The 23,227-nt window shown below is 43.9% G+C and overlaps 1 protein-coding gene across 17 annotated transcripts in view; it reads right to left on the reverse strand.

The window, feature by feature from the left end:
- MGAT5 (alpha-1,6-mannosylglycoprotein 6-beta-N-acetylglucosaminyltransferase) overlaps positions 1–23,227 on the reverse strand; it is a 402,590-nt gene that overhangs the window by 105,224 nt on the left and 274,139 nt on the right. For all 17 annotated transcript variants that reach the window (XM_060410110.1, XM_060410112.1, XM_060410105.1 and 14 more), the window contains one exon: positions 9,567–9,700. In XM_060410110.1, coding sequence (XP_060266093.1) covers positions 9,567–9,700 — 134 coding nt within the window. The remainder of the gene's footprint in view (positions 1–9,566; positions 9,701–23,227) is intronic.

Here is a 23,227-nt window from a genome sequence, read left to right on the forward strand (position 1 = left end):
AAAGTGGCACATGTTTAAAGTGTGCAATTTGTACACTGGCATATGGATATAACTTGGACCCATCACCACCATTAGGACAGCAGACATGCCCACCTCTCTCACCCCTCCGCCAGGCAACCAACCATCTGCCTTCCATCCCCATGTATTAGTTTGCATTGTCTAGAGTTTCATATGCAAAGGCTCATACAGTATAGCCTCTTTCTCAAGTTTGATTCTTCCACTCAGTGTCATCATTTTAAGGTCTGCCGTGGTGTTGTGTATATCAATAATTCAGTCTTCTTCATTCATGTGGTTGTTTAGTCGCTCAGTCACGTGAGACTCTTTGCGACCCCATGGACTGTAGCCCACCAGGCTCCTCTATCCATGGGATTTCCCTGGCAAGAATACTGGAGTGGGTTGCCACTTCCTCCTCCAGGGGATCTCCCAAGCCAGGGATTGAACCCTATCTCACTGCATTGGCAGGAAGATTCTTTACCACTGAGCCACCAGGGGAGAGGGCAGGAAAAGGAAGCTGGAAGTGCTACTCAAAAACTCCCACAGATAGTCCAGCCTCTTCCCAGGCTCTCTCACTGCTAATTTCACCAGAGCTTTTGGGAAAAAAAAAATTTTTTTTTGACTGTGCAGTGCAGCATGATGGATCTTAGTTCTCTGACCAAGCACTGAACCCACATCCCCTACAGTGGAATCACAGTCTTAACCACTGGACCACCAGAGAAGTCCCTTGAAAACCTCAACACCTCTTGATGGTCTGAGGAACTTGCACAAGGACCTCCACTCCTTTCCCCTTAAATCCCTCCTTCCGGTGTCCCTCAGGCCAGAGAAACTTGGAATCTTCCAAGTCATACCCTAAATTGCACAGATAAATCAATGTGAAAAGAAATCAAAAGGAGACTGATTCATTCATCCAATAGGTACTGCATGCCTACCGTGTGCCAGACACTGTGCTGGGTAGAATAACATCAATAATGATTCCTGTCCCCAAACTGCTTCATTTCTTAGCAGTCAAGAAGAGACTGACAGAAAAAGATAAGTATATGATCACAAAATGCTTTACATAAAAAGCAGGGGAGAGGATGCTGTATTCGAGATGGGGAGAGGTGACGTTTGGATAGAGCATACACATGGGACATGATGGCCCTAGGAGGTGAGGGTTGGGGCAAGCCGGGGCAGGGAGCTGCCCTGTAGAGCCTGAATCCCCATGGAAACTGGATTTCACAGGAAACACAATGTGTTCCAAGTTTACAATGAAGCCATTGCTGGGACTCAAGGAAAGGAGGAACACAATCCAATTCATATTTTTAAAAAGATCACATGGGCCGCTGCTGTGTGGAGACCGGATTAAAAAGGGCAGGAAGTTAGAACAGAGAAGGAAAAGGCTGTGGCACATTTCTGTTGGTAGCTGTAGGGATTTATATCCTGGATGATGAATTACATGTTCAGAAACTGTTTTTGTTCTCCCTCATTTGCACATTCGTTCTGAATGGCTGTTATTACATACAGACATTTAAAGATTATTACAGATTAAAGGCAGTATCATCTCATTCTAATGCACTGCCAAGATTACCAGGAAATGCCTCAGAGACAGAATTTCAACTTTTAGTTGATTTATCAGAAACTTCAATATGGGGTAAACATTGAGTGTGAGAAGCAACTGTGGTAGTATTACATTTTTATTGAAAAAAAAAAAAGTAGTTCTATGGGATATCTGTTTGGAAATTTCATCGTTTAATAATGGAAATGTGATAATAAAAGTATATTACAAGTAAAAAAAAAAAATCACCCTACTCCCTGGACCCTGGGGCCTGTGGGTACTGAACTATGTGTCATTTTAGAGGAAGTTTTAAAACCACAGTCTTTTATAAAGAACAGACTCATGGTTGTTAAGAGTAGGGCAGGGATTGGGAAAGGATGGAATACGAGGTTGGGGTTAGCAGATGCAAGCTGTTATATACAGGATGGATTGACAAAAAGGTCCTACTATAGAGCACAGGGAACTATATTCAATATCCTACCTAAAACATAATGGAAAAGAATATGAAAAAGAATGTGTATTTATATATATATACACACATATATATATATATAATTGAATCACTTTGTTGTACAGAAGAAACACTTAACTATGCTTAACAACATCAATTATACTTAATAAAAAAAATAATAAAAAGAGTGCACAGTCTTTGTCAGCTAGTTAAAAAGGAAGTTTCCAAATTCAGATGAGACTATCTGACTTTGGTTGCTGCCAGGCAGGCTAGGGTTGGGGCAAGTCAGGCCCCTGGGTCTGGAGGCAGAAACAATTGAACGTGCTCAAATCAGGCATATTTACTCTGCAGAACTGGCTGTGAGGCTGTTGCTGACTCTGTGTGTGGTAAGTACCCAGGAGCAATGGTTCACCTGTTAACGTTTGCCCAGTGCACCAATATCACCCATGCTTCCTGGTTTCTGAATCCTGCTTGAAGCATGGACTCTCCCTGCTCAAGCTCCTAGTGCAAGTGGCAGCCAGGAGGCATGCTCCCTAGCGGGAGGCATGTTCCCTAGCAGGAGGCATGTTTCCTAGCGGGAGGCTGGAACCTTGACCTGGTTCTGGACTGGTCCTGCCATGGGCCACGCCCCTCCATCTCCCTGAGCTGGTTTCTGTGCTGGAAAGCAAGCTGGTGAAGGGAGTGACAGCTGATGCCTCAGATGGAGTCACCATGACTCCCTAAACAATGGCTGCAAAAGGCCCAGTTCACACCAGGTCAGTTCAGTCTCTCAGTCGTGACCGACTCTTTGCAACTCCATGAATCGCAGCACGCCAGGCCTCCCTGTCCATCACCATCTCCTGGAATCCACCCAAACCCATGTCCATCGAGCTAGTGATGCCATTCAGCCATCTCATCCTCTGTTGTCCCCTTCTCCTCCTGCCCCCAATCCCTCCCAGCATCAGGGTCTTTTCCAATGAGTCAACTCTTCGCATGAGGTGCCCAAAGTATTGGAGTTTCAGCTTCAGCATCAGTCCTTCCAATGAACACCCAGGACTGATCTCCTTTAGGATGGACTGGTTGAATCTCCTTGCAGTCCAAGGGACTCTCAAGAGTCTTCTCCAATACCACAGTTGAGAAGAGTAAACCCTGCACTAATATTAGGTCCTCTTTCAGTATAGTGTTGGGGTTTCCCTTGTGGCTCAGCTGGTAAAGAATTCGCCTACAATCAGGGAGACCTGGGTCAGAACCCTGGGTTGGGAAGATCCCCTAAAGAAGGGAAAGGCTACCCACTCCAGTATTCTGGCCTGGAGAATTCCATTGACTGTATAGTCCATAGGGTCGCAAAGAGTTGGACACAACTGAGCAACTTTCAGTTTCACTTATTTTCACGTTAGTTATTGAATAAGTGGTAGCCTCAGCAGACTGCCTACTATCAAGAGATGTCAGGCCCAGGGCTGGGGACTCCGTCTTTACAGTAACACAAATCTTAGTAAAGTCACACTTCATTTTCCATGGATTGCTTATCCATCAGCCTTAATTACACAGAACATAACCAAAAATCCTCAAACAGCTAAAAAGACCTGATGAGATCCATGCCAGGGCTGTTGGCTAAATGTGTTCTTCAAGACAGACTCAGTTTACAAAGGACATGGTATAGTTCAGAGGTCAACAAACTTTTCTATAAAGGGCCAGATAATAAACATTTTAGGCTTTGATGGTTATACAGTGTCTATCGCAACTATACTGCTCTGCCACTTTAGTGTAAAACCAGCCATAGACAATGGGCAGGTGTACCTATGGTCTTTTTTTTTTTTTTTTTTAATAGTTGGTTTATAGTATCTTGTTAGTTTTTGTGTATAGCAAATGATTCAGTTACAACTATATATTTTTTCTTTTTCATATTCTTTTCCATATGGGAATCACAATTTCTATTTTTTAAAAAAATTTCTTTCTCTTTTTTCTTGGCACATCACCAAGAATGTGGGATCCTAGCTTCCTAAACAGAAATCAAACCTGTATCCCCTGCACTGGAAGGGCAGAGCCCCAACCAGAACGAGCTATGCTCTAGTAAAACTTTATTTACAAAAACAGAATTGGCTCAAGGGCCACAGTTTGCCAACAGAGTTTAAAAACTGGCATCTGAATATCTGAGAGCAGGTTTGTAAATGCAGTTCCTTACAAGTCCCACCCTGAACCCCAGCTCCTCCACGACCTCACATTGCCATCAGTTCTCATTATGTTTCCGATCTGACCCCAATAATTATGCCAATAAGAGCAAACATTTAGACTTACACTGTGCCAGGCCCTTTTCTAAGCACTTTACTTACATTACCACATTTAATCACTGAAGAAACCTTATTGTCATCATTCCTATGAAAAACGAAGCCAAGTCAAGTTAAGCAACGTACCTTGGGGTGTAGAGGCAGGATTTGAACCCTGCCATCTGGGTTCTTGACCACTATGCCCTACTAACTGGCAGGTACCAACTGTACACATCAGGATGACAGATAACTAGGCAGGTACTGGGCTTTCTACCTCCTTGGAGAGGCTACTGTTGACCATGGGCTTGTCCCACTCAAAGGGGTCAGGTGCCAGAGACTGGCAGGAGCAACTCTTTGCAAATGTGCTTACTGGGAAGTAAGACTGGGGGGCTAGTGGAATGAGTAACTAGCATGGGTAAAAAGTAACATGAGAGCTGGCAGCCTGACAGGAGGAGCAGGAAGGCCAAAGTAAAGAGGAAAAAGGAATGATTTATTCATGGATTAGCCAGCTACCCAGGGCCAAGCACTCTCTACAACCCCAAGCATCCAAAGGCCCTGTGCTTTGATCAGCCTCCCCTGGGTATCACCTGGGAGCTCGTGTGAAATGCAGGATCTCGGCCCTGCCCCAGAAGGTCTGAATCAGAGTGAGCATCTTCTACAAGGCCTCATGTGGTTCCCTTGCACTCTGAAGGCTGAGAAGCCCTGCCCTACATGGCAGTTGTTACTGCTCCCATTTCCCAGGTCATGCCGCTAAGGCTCAAAGAGGTTAATTACTTCCCATACTGGTGAACTGCAGGCTTATGTCTGAACTCCAGCTTGTTGTTTAGGGGCTATTCCTATTTCTCGGAGGGGCTCAAAGCAAGTTCTTCAAGACATTTACTTCAGCAGCAAATGTGTATCAAGAAGTAACACGAATATCATGGTATGTAACATGTTGACCTACCATCAGTAGAAAATTGATGTAGATCAATAGATGCAATTGTGCTCAGGATGAATTGTTAAGAAACATGAAAATGAAAAATTCAGTTAAGCAGGTTTCAATGACTTAATTTCTACAATTTTCAAAATCTCTTACTTTTAAGAAACTACCTTATTTTTTACTCCCTGATGACTTAAGGTAACAGGAAGCTGAAGGACTCTGAATTAAGACACACAGGACAGATGTCCCTCTTTCTTGGCACAAGTATTAGCTGGCGACAATGACCAGACTGCCCCACAGATAGATGAGGACAATCTAAAACTGTGGGTTCTTGGGCTAAGAAACAGGTTTGTACTTGGGATCAGGCTTTTGCAATCTCATTTGTTGCTAAGGGTCTTGAGTAGTGATGCTTTCTAAGTGGGCGTCTTTGGGATTCTGGACTCAAGACAGCAAGGTCCTCTCTCTCCCAGTCACCTCTCCACTATGCATTGTAACATCAGGAGAAGACCAAAGGGTAACTCCACCATGAATTAGGGAAGAGCTGAAGAGTTAGCCCACTCCTCCTTTGCCTGTATTTTTAACAGACTATTTCTTGACAGGCATTGGAAGGTAGGGAGGGTATCTTAGAAAATACCCTTCACATTACAATAAGGAACAGAAACAACCCAGAATACTACAAGGGAACACAATGAGAGAGAGATGCATGGTCCAGAAAAAGAAAGCTTCCAGGACTGCCTTGGTGGTCCAGTAGGAAAGAATCTTCCTGCCAGTGCTGGGGACACAGGTTCAATCCCTGGTCAAGGAAGATTCCACTTGCCGAGGGGCAATTAAGCCCATGTTCCACAACTACTGAGCCTGCACTCTAAAGTCCGAGAGCCACCGACTACTGAATCATTGCACCTACAGCATGTGCTCTGCAATAAGAGAAGCCACTACAATGAGAAGTCTGTGCACCGCAGCTAGAGAGCAGCCCCTGTTCGCCGCAACCAGAGAAATGCCTGCATACAGCTACAAAGACCCAGCACAACCAATAAATAAATAAAATTTGAAACTGCACACGCTCAAGCACACACACACACAAAGAAAGCTTCCAGGAGCTCTAGCAGCTACTTTCTCCTTCTTTGTCTCCAGGCTGCATGGGTGGTTTCTGCCTATCTGCCTTCCTACCTGCCCCCAGTACCCCCAACCCCGCCAAGGCACCCCACGGCTCTCCCCCGCTGTGGTTCTGCCCCCGTCATCCTCTCGACAGCACCCACTCCCTTTCTAAACTGGTCCTGCTTCTCCTCGCTGGCCTCCTGGAAAGCTTCTGCCTTGGCCTCATCACAACACTGGACACATCCTTTCAATTTCTGTCCCCATGGCTCACTGCCCCTCTAATTTCCAATGTCAAGTGAAGAATCCCATCGATCCAGTATGGCTTTCTGAGCCAGAGTCAGGGCAGCCAACCACTGAAGAGCCCTGGGGCTGCCTCGGGCCAGAGGACAACCCCCTGGGCCAATCAGCCCAGGGTGGAGGGGTCATGGGGCAGCATTCCCTAATCACATGCCACGGAAGGTGGGGAGCATGTGGAGCAGAAGTAATAGCCTCGCAGCTATCTTCAGAGTTTCAGTGAGTCTAGAATCTCAGGGTGAGCGAGGACCTCCTGAGTCATCGGGTCCAAACTCGTGCCTGCCCACAAGCACTCACTGCAGTCCCCAACCCCGCAGGATTGACGGCGTCACTTCCCTTCTCAGCAATGCTGGGTGGGAGGGGAGAAAGGGACAAGGGATGCGAAAAAATTCACTGACCTTCCTGCTGAAGTCAGTGTTGAACATGACTCTGGAAATGTGACTGTAATAACACTGCACTTAAAGGGTGTGTGTGATTGCTATGAACATCCACTAGGCACTACAGGATGGGGAAGATTTGAAAGAGGAAGCTCAGTTCTCATATACTGTGCCGTGTTCAAAAGCCTGAGAGGATGTCCTGAATTTATGTTAATTTATATGTCATCTTTTGGGGCCTTTCGCATCAAAGAATGTTGGGTAGTTATAATGCATTAAAGTGGAAACAACATCCCAGATTTTTGGCACTCAAATTCTAAAGTAGACACACTGCTACTCCGTCTTTTGTAATACTTCCAGCACATGGGAGGTCAGGTAACCTGTGGAGTTTTGGAGGAATTTCCAAATCACATCCCAAATCTCTTGGCCAACATGGTTAGTAGTTTAGGATTCTGACTGGCATCATGGAAATCACCCTTTTAGTGGCAGTATTACTTTGTCCAAGGTGGCTGAAAAGCTTTCAGAACCAATTTACTCTTTTGTTTTTCTAGGGCTAGATGGCTCAGTCATGTTTGATTCTTCGCGACCCCATGGATTGTAGCTCACCAGGCTCCTCTGTCCATGGGATTCTCTGGGCAAGAATACTGGAGTGGGCTGCTATGCCTTTCTCCAGGGGATCTTCCCACCCAGAGATTGAACCTGTGTCTCCTGAGTATCCTGCATTGGCAGTTTTTTTTTTTTTTTTTTTTTACAACTGAGTCAGCTGGGAAGACCCTTGTGAAACTGAAAAAGCTGCCAGAAGCACCTAGGAGGAAGCTGTACTTGGGTCCAAAACCAATGTAGTTTCAAGTCCACGTGGACATACAAACTACCTTTCTTTCGAGCAGGTACAGGAGGGAGAAGGGAGTTACTTTTTTTCTTTTTTAAGAGCTCAAGTCTTACTAAAACCAGCTTTGAAAGTCTTAAAACTAATACTACGATCCACTTATTTTACAATGAAGCAGAGAATGACAATATCCAATGTGCACTTTTAAACCCAAGTTCACCTGAATGGCAGCTGAGAAATGCTCCATTCATAAGGGGCTGGTTTTGACACAAAGGAAACAAAGATGTATACATTCAGGGGAATATCTTAAGTAACCATTTATAATCTCAGCTGATTTTATTTTACTCCAGAGGAGCTGAAAAATGCCCCATTCACAAAGGGCTGATTTTGACACAAAGGAAACAAAGATGTATACATTCAGGGGAACATCTTAAGTAACCATTTATAATCTTAGCTGATTTTATTTTACTTGAGAGGAGAACACATGGAATAATATATTAGGAAATAAATTTTGTTAACCAGCCCTAGTTTCTCGGCACTACTGACATTTTGTGCCAGGTAATTCTTTGCTGTGGGGCTGTTCTGTGCACTCTTGGGTGGTTCAGCAGCATCCCTGACCTCTACCCAGTAGATGCCAGGGGTCCCTACCCTCTGTCACGACAACCAAAATTGTCCCTAGACATTGCCCGATGTCCCCACCGGAGAACCACTGTACTAAAGCAAAACAAGATTCTAGCTGTTACAGCAAAGGCAGTTATCTGGAAATAAATCAGTTTCCCTGGAAATAGGCTGACATGCTGTCCCTTCCACATAGTTAGCACTTAGAACTGAAGAGGGGTGGTAGTGCTCTCCCTTTTCTGAACATGAGGTCCAGTAACCGAAAGCAAGGGATTCTTCTTTGTATACATCACGTGTGCTCCCTCAGCGGTCAGACGTCCAACTTCCTGAGTAAGGGAGACATGGGACCATGAGACCACAGTCCCTTATCATTCCAGAAAGCGAGTAACTTTTACGTTTAGGAAGATGCATATTTTCCAAGTCCTGGAGACTGTTCTGTCTTGTACAAACATATCTCCCAAAAACACTCGCAACATCTACATGCTAAGGAAGGCTTTCCTTCTAAGAGGATTTGCATGCCATGTGGGCAGGTCACACTCCCAATCCAGTTCCTTTTTTTATCGTATTTTTTTTCAGATGGGGCCTGGAAATCACCCAGGAGAACCAAGGGGCCTCCAAGGGCCCAACAATCCAACGTTCTTGGAAAACTTGGCTCAGTCTGTGGCCAAAAATGCTGTTTCAACCAAGATGTCCTCAAGTAAACTGTCTGCCGTCAGCCCAGGCAGGCATTTCCCTTCCCTGGTTAGCTGAGTACTGACCACACTAGTGACCAAAGCCAAGAGGATGTGAGGGCCAACGTCCTCCCCAGGCAAAGGGAGCTGCCTCCCCTTATGAACCATCTCACAGAAGGCACAGGAAATGAGCCACGTGGCAAAGGGCCTCCCTGTGCAATGCCTCGCTCCAGAAGCGCATGCAGCCTCTGAGGGGCCCGGGCTTCCGGGAGCAAGCCTAGGATGGGAGAGGAGCCGACACCTGTCACTTTCAACATGCAAAGGATGAGGGGCCCTGCGGGGCAGCCACTGTGCAGATGAGCAGGTACAGCTTTGATCAGACACCCAAATACCCGTTGGCCCAAATCCCCACATGTTCTTATTTATTTCTAAGCGGACCCTGTTAAACTGTGGGCACTTGGCTTGGTTATTCCCTGGATCAAAGCTGAATTAAATTACACGGCAAGTTTTTGAGGGTGAGAGGCACGCACACAGGCTGACTCACTTTCCAGAAGCTGTCCACTTTGCCGTACACGAGTGACTGGTTCTGCCTCTTGATTTCGTTGATGTGGTGGATGTCGCTGGAGTTCAAGTGCTGCTCGACCACAAAGCCCAGGAAGCTGTTGTCTGGAGTGTGAGCTGGTGTGGAGAGGACGGGACATGGCAGTTAAAATTCAATCAGCAGGAACAAACACCAACCATTACCAATTTCACTCAAGCTGTCGCAAGCATAATTAAATGTTTTCATGTCACCTCGTTCTTTCTTTACGTGGGAGGGGGTTCAAGAGGGCAGCCTGCTCCCACCCAGCCCCAACTCCACCTTCACAGAGAACTAATTCTCTCCAGGATGGATTAACCCAAGCCCAACCCTGCTTTTCTCAGTGGAAAGTCCATCTGTTTAAAAACCATTCAGCTGCGTCCTCCCCTCCACCCTGTCTCCTCAGCACAAAGATGCTGGCTCCTGACAGAAATGCCTTCATCCAGGTTATACCAACTAGGGGCTGGAAACCTGGAGGGAGCAGGGCCGAGTCCACGATCCCCATCAGGGTCAGCAGACCCTGCACACTCTCCTCCGACTCCAGCGGTACTCACCGTCCAGTGAGCCAGGCAACATCACCCGCACTCTGCACTGCCTCTAAGAATCATTCACTAATGAAAGATGTAATTCTGATTGGATGGATGGAACGAAGGCAGAATGAAAGGTGAAGCTCACTGGGCTGTGAACCACTTCTGAAAAGCCAACCAACCTAAGAAAGTATGTCTAGTCTCCAAGACAGACAACTCTGGAAGAGAAAAGCATGCTCCTCTGGATCATTCATCATTTGAATCCTGCAACTTCTCTATTTTATTTTTCATTTATTTATTCTTTTCTCTTTTGGGGCCACACCATGTGTGGGATAATCTTAGTTCCCCAGCCAGGTATCCAACCCTGCATTGGAAGTGCAGAGTCTTAACCACTGGACTGCTAGAGAAGTCCCTAAAACTTCTCTGCTTTAACACCTGACAAAGAGCGAAAGCAAGCCCACAGCCTCCGCCAACATTTATCTCTCATGTCCATAATTTTAAAAAGGAATTTCACCAGAAGGCAACCATCAGAAAACAGTCTCTCTCAAGAAAACAGAGACCCTTCTCTCCTCTCCAAACATCTGGCCAGAGAACCCTGCAGAAGAGGACAACCCAGCAGAGGCCCCACCACAGGAAAAGCAACTGCTTGGCTTGACTTTGACCTGAACAGAACTAAAAATAACTTAAATGGAGAGAGACTGAATATTTAATAAAATCTACACAGCGATGCTCCCACCCTATTCAGTCACAGGTGGGTGGCTGACAACCTACAACCGGAGGCGGAAGCTGGTTCCCGTGTCTTGCTTTGGTTTTCTCAGGAGTCTCCCAGGCAGGAAGAGGGCACAGAAGCCCTTTAAGATGCTCCAGGGATCTGAAGGCCCGGGTCCCCCTCAGGCACCCGCAAGAAGATGAACGAGGGAGCTGGGCAGAGGGCCCTGAGCCGTGGACGTGAACGAGCTGCATAAATACTTGGGATCACCATCCTGTCTCCTAGGCTGCTGCTTAATGGGGGTGACAGAACGAGGAGATAATAGGGTTGTGACTGGGGAGTTGTGTGCGGTCTGGCCAATCTGTTATTTCATTTCTGCGTTTTGAACAAGTGCCCAGAGGCAATGGCAATGGCTGCAGTTGGCTGGAAAGTAAATTACTGAATAAATTCTACTGCCAATGAGAGGCAATGGTCGCTTTTTTATTTCTCCCCCTTTTGGAAGAGCTGGCGAGGAGGGGGTTTGATGGGGTTTAGGGGAGGGGCAGACAGCCTGTGTGCATTTGAAATGTTGATAAGCAGTTAAAAAAAAAAACAACAACTCTTTCTAAAACTTTTGATGCATTGTAGAAATTCTGAAATAGAATCTGATGCTTTAAACCTTGAAACTGTGGTCTTGTCTTCAAAAAATTTATGTGGTGACTAAAGCTCCATGCTTTAGATATTTGTTTCTGCAGTTCCGTTATCTAGTCTCTAGGCGGGCCTGTTTTAAAAAATGAAATAATCTAACATCTAAAACACTTAACAGGTTAGAAAAATAGATCAGGTACTGAGGTGCTTTCAAAAAGAAAATGCTCATCAAGACCCAAGAAGAAAAAAAAAAATGTCTGTTTATATTTCTGTGTCAAAGATTCCCCACAGCTTGAACAATAAGAAGGAGGGGAAGCAAACAATCTTCTCAAAAAAACTTGTGGGGAATGGTGGGCTTTTACCATTTTATGACTGGTCATTTGGTATTAAACTAACTTGGACACTGTGTGAAGAAAGAATTACACATACAAGCTCTCCTCTTAAGTTTTCATCCACACACCTTACTTCAACTCTTCTCTTGTCCCCAGGTATAAACTTGGGGACTGACAACCTGCAGGAACCATTTAAGCAGCTCAGGTGAGACTTAAGGAGAAATACGGTAGCACTTACAAACACACTGCCACATTTCACGAGCACCAGGCAGGTTGGCCATGCCTCTTTCCAGGCCACAGTGGACCTGTCCTGGGACACTGAGAGTCTGCAACACAAGCAGATGCTCACCTGAGATCTGCCGGGCAGGAGACTTGGAAGTAACCACAGAGCAGGTATGCCTGGCCTCCAAGGAGCTGGGTGTCTGCCTGGTGACAAGCCCCTCGAGAGCCTCCATCTGACACAAGCCTCCTTCCTGAAGCTGAGGATAGTAAACCACAAGCCACAAGTGCAGGCTGATGGATCTGCACGGACCTTTCTATGGAGACCTACCCTCAGGCCAAGCTTTGTTTTTTGCTTTGCCTTCAGAAGGGAACACAAACTTCAGCTGTGTTGGGAGGGCTTCAAAGGGAGGGTATTTACATTTCAAGGTAAATCAAAGAAATCCCATCATAAATGAGACACAGGAAATCCTGTACTTTTGGAAATCACTCCATCCTAGGAGGTAAACAAATGAGATTAAAAAAATAGCTGACAATCTGAGCGCTTTATAGTGATCATTTCATTATATCTTTACAAAAACCTTATAACATGTTTGTACAGATGAGAAAACAGAGAGTCACTTAAACTATCCAAGCTGACATGCCAGGAAATGGCAACGTTTGGATTCAGAGTCAGACCAGCTGTTCCCAGAATCCAGCCTCCTTAAAGCACTTTAATACACAGCTTCAGACGCCAAGTATCTTATTTTCCGGACTCTGTGAACTGTAATTGTAAACATGCTTTACAGGAAAATAATCTTATAAGGCAGACCAGGATATACATGAAAGAACAATAAAGTATAAATATATATATGGAGTCTTCAGAATTGATGGTTTCTAATTGTGGTGCTGGAGAAGACTCTTGACAGTCCCTTGGACAACAAGGAGATCAAACCAGTCCATCCTAAAGGAAATCAGTCCTGAATATTCATTGGAAGGACTGATACTGAAGTTGAAACTCCAATACTGTGGCCACGTGATGCAAAGAGCTGATTCCCTAGAAAAGACCCTGATGCTGGGAAAGATTGAAGGCAGGAGGAGAAGGGAGTGACAGAGGATGAGATGGTTGGATGGCATCACTGACTCAATGGACATGAGCTTGAGCAAATTCTGGGAGAAAGCAAAGGACAGGGAAGCCTGATGTGCTGCAGTCCATGGGGTTACAAAGAGTCAGACGTGATTTAGCAACTGAACAAGAGCAATATGGAGTCTTTCCTCAGTTTCTTGAGCAACTTATGTTGTATGTATACGGAACCAAGCTGATTTTTTCTATATGCAGCAACTGGAAGGGACACTGTTTCTGAGCTGACTCCAGCAATGATTTTTTTAAAAAAAGAATTAGTTAGTATGAAAAGTGAAAGTGTCAGCCACTCAGTCGTATCCAACTCTTTGTGACCCCATGGACTGTAGCCCACAAGGTTCCTCTGTCCATGGGATTCTCCAGGCAAGAATACTGGAGTGGGTTGCCATTCCCTTCTCCAGGGGATTTTCCTGACTTGACACACAATTTAGAGGAGTTTTTCTGCAAACCAATTTTATGTGCCAGGTATTGAGGAATTACAACATAAAAATGAGTTTCTGCCCTCATGAAGCTTACCAACTACTTAATAAAAGAGGGACAGATACACCATATTCACCAGGCAGTTATAATGGCCTCTTTGGAAATGTAATTCACAATTTTTATCAAGTTAAACTAAGCCTTCTTTCAATGGCATAAATTCTCCCAGGTCTGATTTTTCAAACAGTCAGTTCTAAACATCTCTAAGAAGTAAAAAATTCATTCTAACAGATGTCAGCCAGTCTCCAACTGCAGCTGGCCCTGCAGCTTTGGGGACCCCATGCCACCTGGTCACCAAGGGCAGAAATTGCAGGGCCAGCTGGCCTCCCTCTGCAGCCGCACAGCCAGTCAGTCACCAGGTCCAGGGGATGTCAGCTTCTGAAAACCCATCATCTCCTTTTCTCCTCTTCACCTACCTAGTTATGACCTCATCAAGTCCTGTCAAAACTTCGATAAGTTTTTCTTTTCTTTAAATAGAAACATATTCTCAGTGTATGACTTTTCTCAGATAATAGAGAATGATAGAAGGAAAGAAAGATGTCACCCATCAATTTTACCACCTAGAAATAACTACTATTAGGCTCCTTTTTTTCTAGACTCATGGAGCCTTTTTAATCCTCAAACCAAAATTGGATCTTACTGTACCTATTCTTTTGTGAATTTCTCTTTTCACTTACACAATGTGCCATGGGTATCTTTCTAGGGGTAATAACCACAGTGTCACAGCTTGTTAAAGCAGCACAGTGCTTCAGCGCCTGGATTCTCCCCATTAGATGGAATGCCCCTGGTTCTGCTCTTCCAGCATCGCTATGTGGAACTAACCACCTTTCCCAATCAGCCATGCAATTCTGTTCCATTCAGATAGCCTGAACTGGTGCCAGTCCTGATCCCTCGCCTCCCCAGCTCCCCATGCCTCCAAGGATGGGCGCTTGACCGAGAGGACACTGCCTGACCATGGCTCAGTTGAAAGATGGGTTTATAACCCAAGTTCCATCCGTCACAGTTGCTCCATGATGAGTGGCAGCTACTTTTGGGGTCAGCATCTTTCTGCTACAGTCACTGAGCTGGCAGGGTGGACATCCTGAGCTGCAAATGCCATCCCTGTGTCTGTGAGGGGACAGCTTGCCTGAGAATAACGCCAAGACAGAGAAATGCTAAGGCCAGAAAGGTAGAGACTGAAGAGATCCTCCAAGCCTGAATCCAGCTCTGCCTAAAGCCAGTTTCCTCCCATCAGGAAGCTTCTACAAGCCTCTCATCCTTATCCATCAGAGGGCAGACAGAACAAAAACCACAATCACAGAAAACTAATCAAACTTATCACGTGGATCACAGCTTTGTCTAAATCAATGAAACTATGAATCATGCCATGTAGGGCCACCCAAGTGGGATGAGTCACGGTGGAGAGTTCTGACAAAATGTGGTCCACTCAAGAAAGGAATGGGAAACCACTTCAGTTTTCTTGCCCTGAGAACCCCATGAACAGTATGAAAAGGCAAAAAGATATGACACGGAAAGATGAACTCCCCAGGTCAGCAGGTACCTAATATGCCACTGAAGAAGAGGCTGAGCCAAAGCAAAAACAACGCCCAGCTGTGGATGTGACTGATGATGGAAGTAAAGTCCGATGCTGTAAAGAACAATACCGCATAGGAACTTGGAATGTTAGGTCCATGAATGAAGGCAAATTGGAAGTGGTCAAACAGATGATGGCAAGAGTGAACATCGATATTTCAGTATTCAGTGAACTAAAATGGACCAGAATGGGCTAATTTAATTCAGAGGATCATTACATTTACTACTGTGGGCAAGAATCCCTTAGAAGAAATGGAGTAGCCATCATAGTCAACAAAAGAGTCTGAAATGCAGTACTTCGGTGCAGTCTCAACAATGACAGAAGATGTCTGTTCGTCTCCATGGCAAACCTTTCAATATCACAGTTATCCAAGTCTATGCTCCAACCACTAATACCAAAGAAGCCGAAGTTGAACAGTTCTATGAAGACCTACAAGACCTTCTAGAACTAATACCAAAAAAACACACAAAAATATCCTTTTCTTTATAGGGGACTGGAATGCAAAAGTAGGAAGTCAATAGATACCTGGAGTAATAGGCAAGCTTGGCCTTGGAGTACTAAAGGAAGCAGGGCAAAGGCTAACAGAGTTTTGCCAGGAGAATTCACTGGTCATAACAAACACCCTCTTCCAACAACACAAGAGACAACTCTACACGTGGACATCACCAGATGGTCAATACCAAAATCAGATTGATTATATTTTTGCAACTGAAGATGGAGAAGCTCTATACAGTCAGCAAAAACAAGACCGGGAGCTGACTGTGATTCAGATCATGAATTCCTTACTGGCAAATTCAGACTTAAATTGAAGAAAGTAGGGAAAACCACTAGGCCATTCAGGTATGACCTAAATCAAATCCCTTACGATTATACAGTGGAAGTGAGAAATAGATTCAAGAGATTAGATCTGATAGACAGAATGCCTGAAGAACTATGGACAGAGGTTCGTAACACTGTATTGGAGGCAGTGATTCTAACTACCCTCAAGAAAAAGAAATGCAAAAAGGCAAAGTGGTTGTCTGAGGAGGATTTACAAACAGCTCAGAAAAGAAGACAAGAGAAAGTCAAAGGAGAAAAGCAAATATATATCCATCTGAATGCAGAGTTCCAAAGAATAGCAAGGAGAAAGAAGAAAGCCTTCCTCAGTGATCAATGCAAAGAAATAGAGGAAAACAACAGAACGGAAAAGTCTTGAGATCCCTTTAAGAAAATCAGAGACACCAAGGGAACATTTCATGCAAAGACAGGCACAATAAAGGACAGAAATAGTATGGACCTAACTGAAGCAGAAGATATTAAGAAGAGGTGGCAAGAATACATAGAAGAACTATCCAAAAAAGATCCTCATGACCGAGATAACCAAGATGGAGTGATTACTCATCTAGAGCCAGACATCCTGGAGTGCAAACCCAAGTGGGCCTTAGGAAGAATCACTATGAACAAAGCTAGTGAAGGTGATGGAATTCCAGCTAAGCTATTTCAAAGTCTAAAAGATAATGCTGTGAAAGTGCTGCACTCAACATGCCAGCTAATTTGGAAAACTCAGCAGTGGCCACAGGATTGGAAAAGGTCAGTTTTCATTCCAATCCCAAAGAAAGGCAATGCCAAAGAATGCTCAAACTACTGCAAACTGTACTCATTTTACATGCTAGCAAAGTAATGCTCAAAATTCTCCAAGCTAGGCTTCAACAGTATGTGAACTGAGAACTTCCAGATGTTCAAGCTGAAATTAGAAAAGGCAGAGGAACCAAAGATCACATTGCCAACATCCGCTGGATCACAGAAAAGGCAAGAGAATTTCAGAAAAACATCTACTTCTGCTTCACTGATTATGCTAAAGCCTTTGACTGTGTGGATCACAACAAACTACAGAAAATTCTTAATGAGATAGGAATACCAGACCACCTTACCTGCCTCAAGAGAAATCTGTATGCAAGTCAAGAAGCAACAGTTAGAACCAGACATGGGACAATGGACTGGAACCAAATTAGAAAAGGAGTACATCAAGACTGTATATTGTCACCCTGTTTATTTAACTTATATGCAGAGTACATCATGAGAAATGCCAGGCTGCATGAAGTACAATTTGGAATGAAGACTGCCAGGAGAAATATCAATAATCTCAGATATATATACGACACCACCCTTAGGCAGAGAGTGAAGAGGAACTAAAAAGCCTCTTGATGAAAGTGAAAGAAGACAGCGAAAAAGCTCACTTAAAACTCAACATTGAAAATACAAAGATCATGGCATCCAGTCCCATCACTTCATGGCAAATAGATGGGGAAACAATGAAAACAGTGATAAACTTAATTTTCTTGGGCTCAAAAATCACTGCAGATGGTGACTGCAGCCATGAAGTTAAAAGATGCTTGCTCCTTGGAAGAAAAGCTATGACCAACCTAGACAGTATGTTAAAAAGCAGAGACATTACTTTGCCGACCAAGGTTCATATAGTCAGAGCTGTGGTTTTTCTAGTAGTCATGTATGGATGTGAGAGTTGGATCACAAAGAAAGCTGAGCACCGAAAAATTGATGCTTTTGAACTGCGGTGTTGGAAAAGAATCCTGAGAGTTCCTTGGATTGCAAGGAGATCAAACCAGTCAATCCTAAAGGAAATCAATCCTGAATATTCATCGGAAGCACTGATGCTGACGCCCTAATACTCTGGCCACCTGATGTGAAGAACTGACTCATTAGGAAAGACCCTGATGCTGGGAAAGATTGAAAACAGGAAGAGAAGGGGACGACAGAGGATGCGATGGTTGGGTGGCATCACCAAATCGATGGATATGAGTTTGAGCAAGCTCTGGGAGTTAGTGATGGACAAGAAAGCCTGGTGTGCTGCAGTCCATGAGGTCACAAAGAATCAGACTGAGTGACTAAACTGACTGAACTGAAAGCCAGTTTCAATTCTCAGCATCACAACTGCCAGTGACAAGCACCAAGAAACCCTTGAGACCAAGTCAATTTGACAGAAATTCTAAGACACCCTACCACACTTGGGATTTTTCCAATTTTTGACTGTCTAGATCAACAAATATTGAACATCACTGCACCCTGGTAATTTCTGCAGTGGATTTCCAAGTAGTCTCCATAACTCCTGCCTGGGCCTCTTGATTTCTTTCTCACTGCCCTCTAACTCTAGCTCATGTTCTCTGTTGCCTGACAAGGTATTCTTTGAAGCAAGTATGTGACTATGACAGTTTTCCACTGAAAAGTTTCACTTCCTTCAGGGGGAAGCAGGGCCCAGCATTTGTATCATTCCAGGTCACCCTTCCGCGGGCACCTCTGCTCCGTGACGACCTACTTGGGCTTTTAATGCCATGTTTTCCATCTTATTTCCCGCTGGTATGTGTCTGGCGTGTCTATCACTTCCGCTTCCCTTTAAGTTTCAGCTCTTGTCACCGCTCAGGTGAAGGGTTCCCTGACTCTCTAAGACTGAGCTAAGCAACTTTCTTCTTAGATCAGGAAGAGTTAGAGTTCTTGTCATACATCACTATTTCTACTTATGGCTATATACTCCTTGAGGACTGAGTCATGTTTTGTGTGTCTCTGACTCTTGGGGGCCCAGAGCATAGCAGGAATTGAGAAAATATTTTTTGCATGCACAAATGATTAAGCTTGTTGATTAATAATGAATGTTTAATTACCTGGTGTGACTGACTTCATAGGCAGAGCTCCATTATTAGGCAGCAGAGGCCATGCTGCCTGAACCATTTCCAGCAGCACGCTCTTTGCACCCAAGCTCCCAAGCCCATTCTTCTCAAGATTCATTATTATCGAAGGTAGCTCACCACCCTATCCTAGAACCTCACTCAGGCCTGGTATAGTACAGGTGCTTAATGAATATTTATTAAATAGATAAATGAGCATATCTTTTTTTAAAATCTAGGTCACAAAGTGTTGGGAAGAAAGGAAACAAATCAGTCATTTGGGCTTTTAAAATTCTAACATCACAAGTTTCTAAATATCCTCATTCATTCAACATTCAGCACATTTACTGAGCACTTACTATGGACCAGGCAACAGCTTAGGAGTTAAAGATGGACTAGTGAACAGCATAAGCATGGATGAAGCTCCCCTCATTGAGGAGAAAGAAAGTAAATAAGTACACAGTGTAATTCAGTGAAATACATAAAAATAAACACAACTCGTTTGGTGACTAGTATTGAACTCTAGTTAATGATGTCATGCTGCAATATCCAAGGGTTAAGTGTTCTTTTATGCAAAAGAGAAAAACAAATTTGGATTGATGGATAGGGAGAAGATAGACGTATGGATGCACAGGTCATGGAACAAATAAAGCAAACTGTACCTGCGGACTCCAGGCTGTAGGATTCTATTGTACATTTCTCCCCCGCCCTGCCCCCACTTTCAAAATATTTCACAAATTGCATAACAAAACGGGGAAGAATACTGGCTGCATGGCATTCATCACGTTGATGCTCATTCTGATGATGATGAAGCTGACATGACAGAAAAAACTCCACCAAAAAAATAAAGTTACATCACACAAGAAGCCATCTGATTTTAAAAACTGTACACAGCGATGTGATGCTTCAAATTTCACCAAAACTGATGTTTTTTCCCCAAATGGTAGTGATGCTAGGCTCTTTGAGAGATAGGAGGCTGGGATATAGGCTGGGGAAACTATTATGTTCAGTTGAGTTGAAAAGGATGAGCAACTGAACTGTTGACAGAAGGCACACCAGAGTAAATTTTTCAAGTGTCAAAAAGCAATTTAGGAGGGAATGGACCCCTTAGAAGAACATCATTCCTGAAGGCTGAGACTCAGACTGAAGGAACTGCAAGGCTGATCCTATTACTCACTGGTCTGCACAGAAGTAAAAGGCAAGAGCCCTCCTGATCCAAGTTAAAGGCCAAAAAGGCCGTCTGAATCACAAATAGCTCCTCTGCTTGTCAGCCTCTAAAAATAAAGTCGTACATGGAAGCAATGCATCCTTGGCTGAAGCCAGCATGTTCGTCATTTGTATGAAATGAAACTAGCTTGTTTCTAAAATTCCTGTTTTGTCAGGCAAAAGTTTTGGTCTACAAGCCACTATTCTGACTCAGCTGCAAGCCCCAAGCCCCTGGAGAAACTGAGTTAGAATGTCAGCAACAACAACCATCAGTAAGACTTCAACAACTCTCGAAAACCTAACCATGTGAATAAATTCTGTGGGAAGACAAGGGAGAGTAACCTGAGGTCACTAGCTTCAAGAAGCTTCTGTACTCTCAGATTTCTTTTTTTTTTAATTTAAGTATTGTAGAATTACAATGTTGTGTCAATTTCTGCTGTATAGCCAAGTGATTCTCATCCCATCTCAATGAGGTGAGGATGAGATAGTTGGATGGCATCACCCACATGATAGACATGAGTTTGAGTGGGTTCTGGGAGTTGGTGATGGACAGGGAGGCCTGGCTTGCTGCAGTCCATGGAGTTGCAAAGAGTCAGACATGACTGAGCGACTGAACTGAACTGAGCCAAGTGACTCAGTTATGTATATATATACATTCTTTTTCATATTCTTTTCCATTATGGTTATTAATATCCTATAATGGTTATTACAGGATGTTAAATATAGTTCCCTGTGCTATATAGTGTAATATATAGTGTAATCTTAAGATTTATACATTGGTACCTTCCTTATTTTTCCCTACATTGTTGCATGAACTAAAAACAGAACAGACATTACCATCCAATTTAATTAAATCAGTAAGTATTTTCTGAATGCCTACTATGTGCCAGATAGTCTTCGAAGTGTTGGAGTCTCAGCGATGAACAAAATAGACAAAACTCGTACCAACAACTATCAGAATCCGGCAGAGGAAAAGAGAAAATTAACAAAAGTCTGTGAAGTATAAATGCTGCATGGTAGAGCAATTAGAGGAAAAGAAAGCAGGGAAGGGGTAAGAAGTTGCGGAGAAAAGAGTTGCATTTTAAAAAGGGGAAGGGGGTCAGGATTAGTCTCACTGAAGTGACATTTGAGCCACAGACCCAATTTAAGGGAACAATGTTCGGAAGATGGAACAATCAGTGCAAAGGTCCTAGAGTAGAAGTGTGTCTGGCCCACCTAAAAACAACAAGGATGCCAGAGAGAAGTGAGGAAGAGAAGAGGGAGTAAGAGACGAGGCCAGGGGAGTAGCGGGGCCAGACCCCTTCAGGCCTTGAGGCTACTGGGGTGACTCATCTCCCCCTCCAGGGAGAGGCTGCATCACTCTGGAAATAGGAGGGTCAGGATGTGACTGACATTTTAATCAACTCCATTCTGTGGTTGTGTCTATCTGTTCTTTTTTTTAATCTTTTTTAAAATTAATTAATTAACATATCTGTTCTTTATTCATTATTTCAACACACATTTATCACCTATGATGTTGCTTCAGATGTGGAAGACTCAGCAGTGATGATGCTCATGGAGACCACAAGGTGGGATCCGGGCTGGCACATGGGAGCGGGGAGGACACAGGGCAGGAGCGTGTGGCTCAGGGCGGGAAGGCTTCCCGGAGGACAGCACCTCCCCAGAGGGTGCGCAGGGCGAGGGGGAGGCACAGGGCTCCCAGACAAAGGAACAGCGCATGCTATGGCCTGATGTTGTCCTGGGGGACACCTAAAAGCCGAGAAGAGGCAGGACGACATCAAAGAGGTCAGCTGGGCTGAGGTAGGGTAGCAAAAGGAAAGGGGTTGGAGGTGAAACCGGGAGGCATTAATGCCTCCAGAGCCCCTCCAATCTGTTCCTCACTCAATTATCACAGCTTCCAAATTTCCACAGGTGCCAAGAAACACTGAACATCCCCCAGCCTGGACTATATGACATGAGCAGCCAGAAGGCAAATTCTCAAAAATCACTTAAGTAAAAATAAACTAATGCAAACAAGACTTTGCCTCAAGAACTGGAAATATTCTAGGACAGTGATATGAACAGTGAGATTGCTAAACAGACTAATAAATGTTACTGAAACTTTTCAATGACAGGAGGTAAATACATACCTGAGATGCAATTTGCCTGAAACCAGGAATGAGGACTCTGGTAATTTCTGCTATTGCTGCCTTCATCCATAGCCTCCACAACAAGAGAGGAAAATAATGCAATTAGATGAAGATGTTCTATCACTGCTCATGTTTTCACATAAGCCAGAAGAAGCTGTGAATGAGGGCGTCACAGAGATAACCAGAACACTATCCAAACACGGGATAATTCAAGATGCAAGACACCAACTTCAGGGTTTTATTTTCTCTTGTAAATGGTATAGGCACATGACTTCTCTATTTGATTTTTCTGTGTGGGCAGATTTCTTTCATTCCTTTACTGGGGTATAATGCACCTTGTTTGGGACTGAGAAAAACAAGAGCATGCCTTCAGGAGCTTAGTAAAGTATAGACAGCAGATTAAAGGCTACTGACTGAAATAATGCCTAAATATAGGGTCAAGTCCCTAGCAAGTCCAGAAAAAGCAACTGTTAATTCTCAACAAGAAATAGCAAAAGTATCCCCAAATAAATCAAAAGTCTACTTGACAGACTACCCAAAACAGTCCTGGAAACACCAGTTTAAAAAGTAGAACCTTGAGGATTCATATATATGTATTCATGGATTCATATGTATGTATGGCTGAGTCCCTTTGCTGTTCACCTGAAGCTGTCACAACACTGGCTATACCCCAATACAAAACAAAAAGTTAAAAAACAAAAGTAGAACCTTGAGGACTTCCCTGGTGGTCTAGCGGTTGAGACTCCACCCTTCCACTTACAGGAGGCATGGGTTCAGTTCCTGGTTGCAGAACTAAGATCTCACACACCAAGAGGCATGGCCAAAGAAAAAGTACAACCTTCAGAAAAACTTTTGATGTATTAAGTGGGAAATTAATGGGAAGAAAAGGAGACACAAAATTATAGTAAGCATGTTACAATGATGTAAAAATGTACCCCTGAAAAAAGATAATAATGCTTATATTAGGGTATGGGAACCTTCTTCCAAGGGGAGGCTTTCCCTGTTTTTGTGATAGGGTTATTATTATTAGTATTATTTTATTTGATTGGAAAT

This window comes from Ovis aries, chromosome 2 (assembly GCF_016772045.2).
Source record: "Ovis aries strain OAR_USU_Benz2616 breed Rambouillet chromosome 2, ARS-UI_Ramb_v3.0, whole genome shotgun sequence".
In the NCBI taxonomy this organism is placed as follows: Eukaryota; Metazoa; Chordata; class Mammalia; order Artiodactyla; family Bovidae; genus Ovis; species Ovis aries.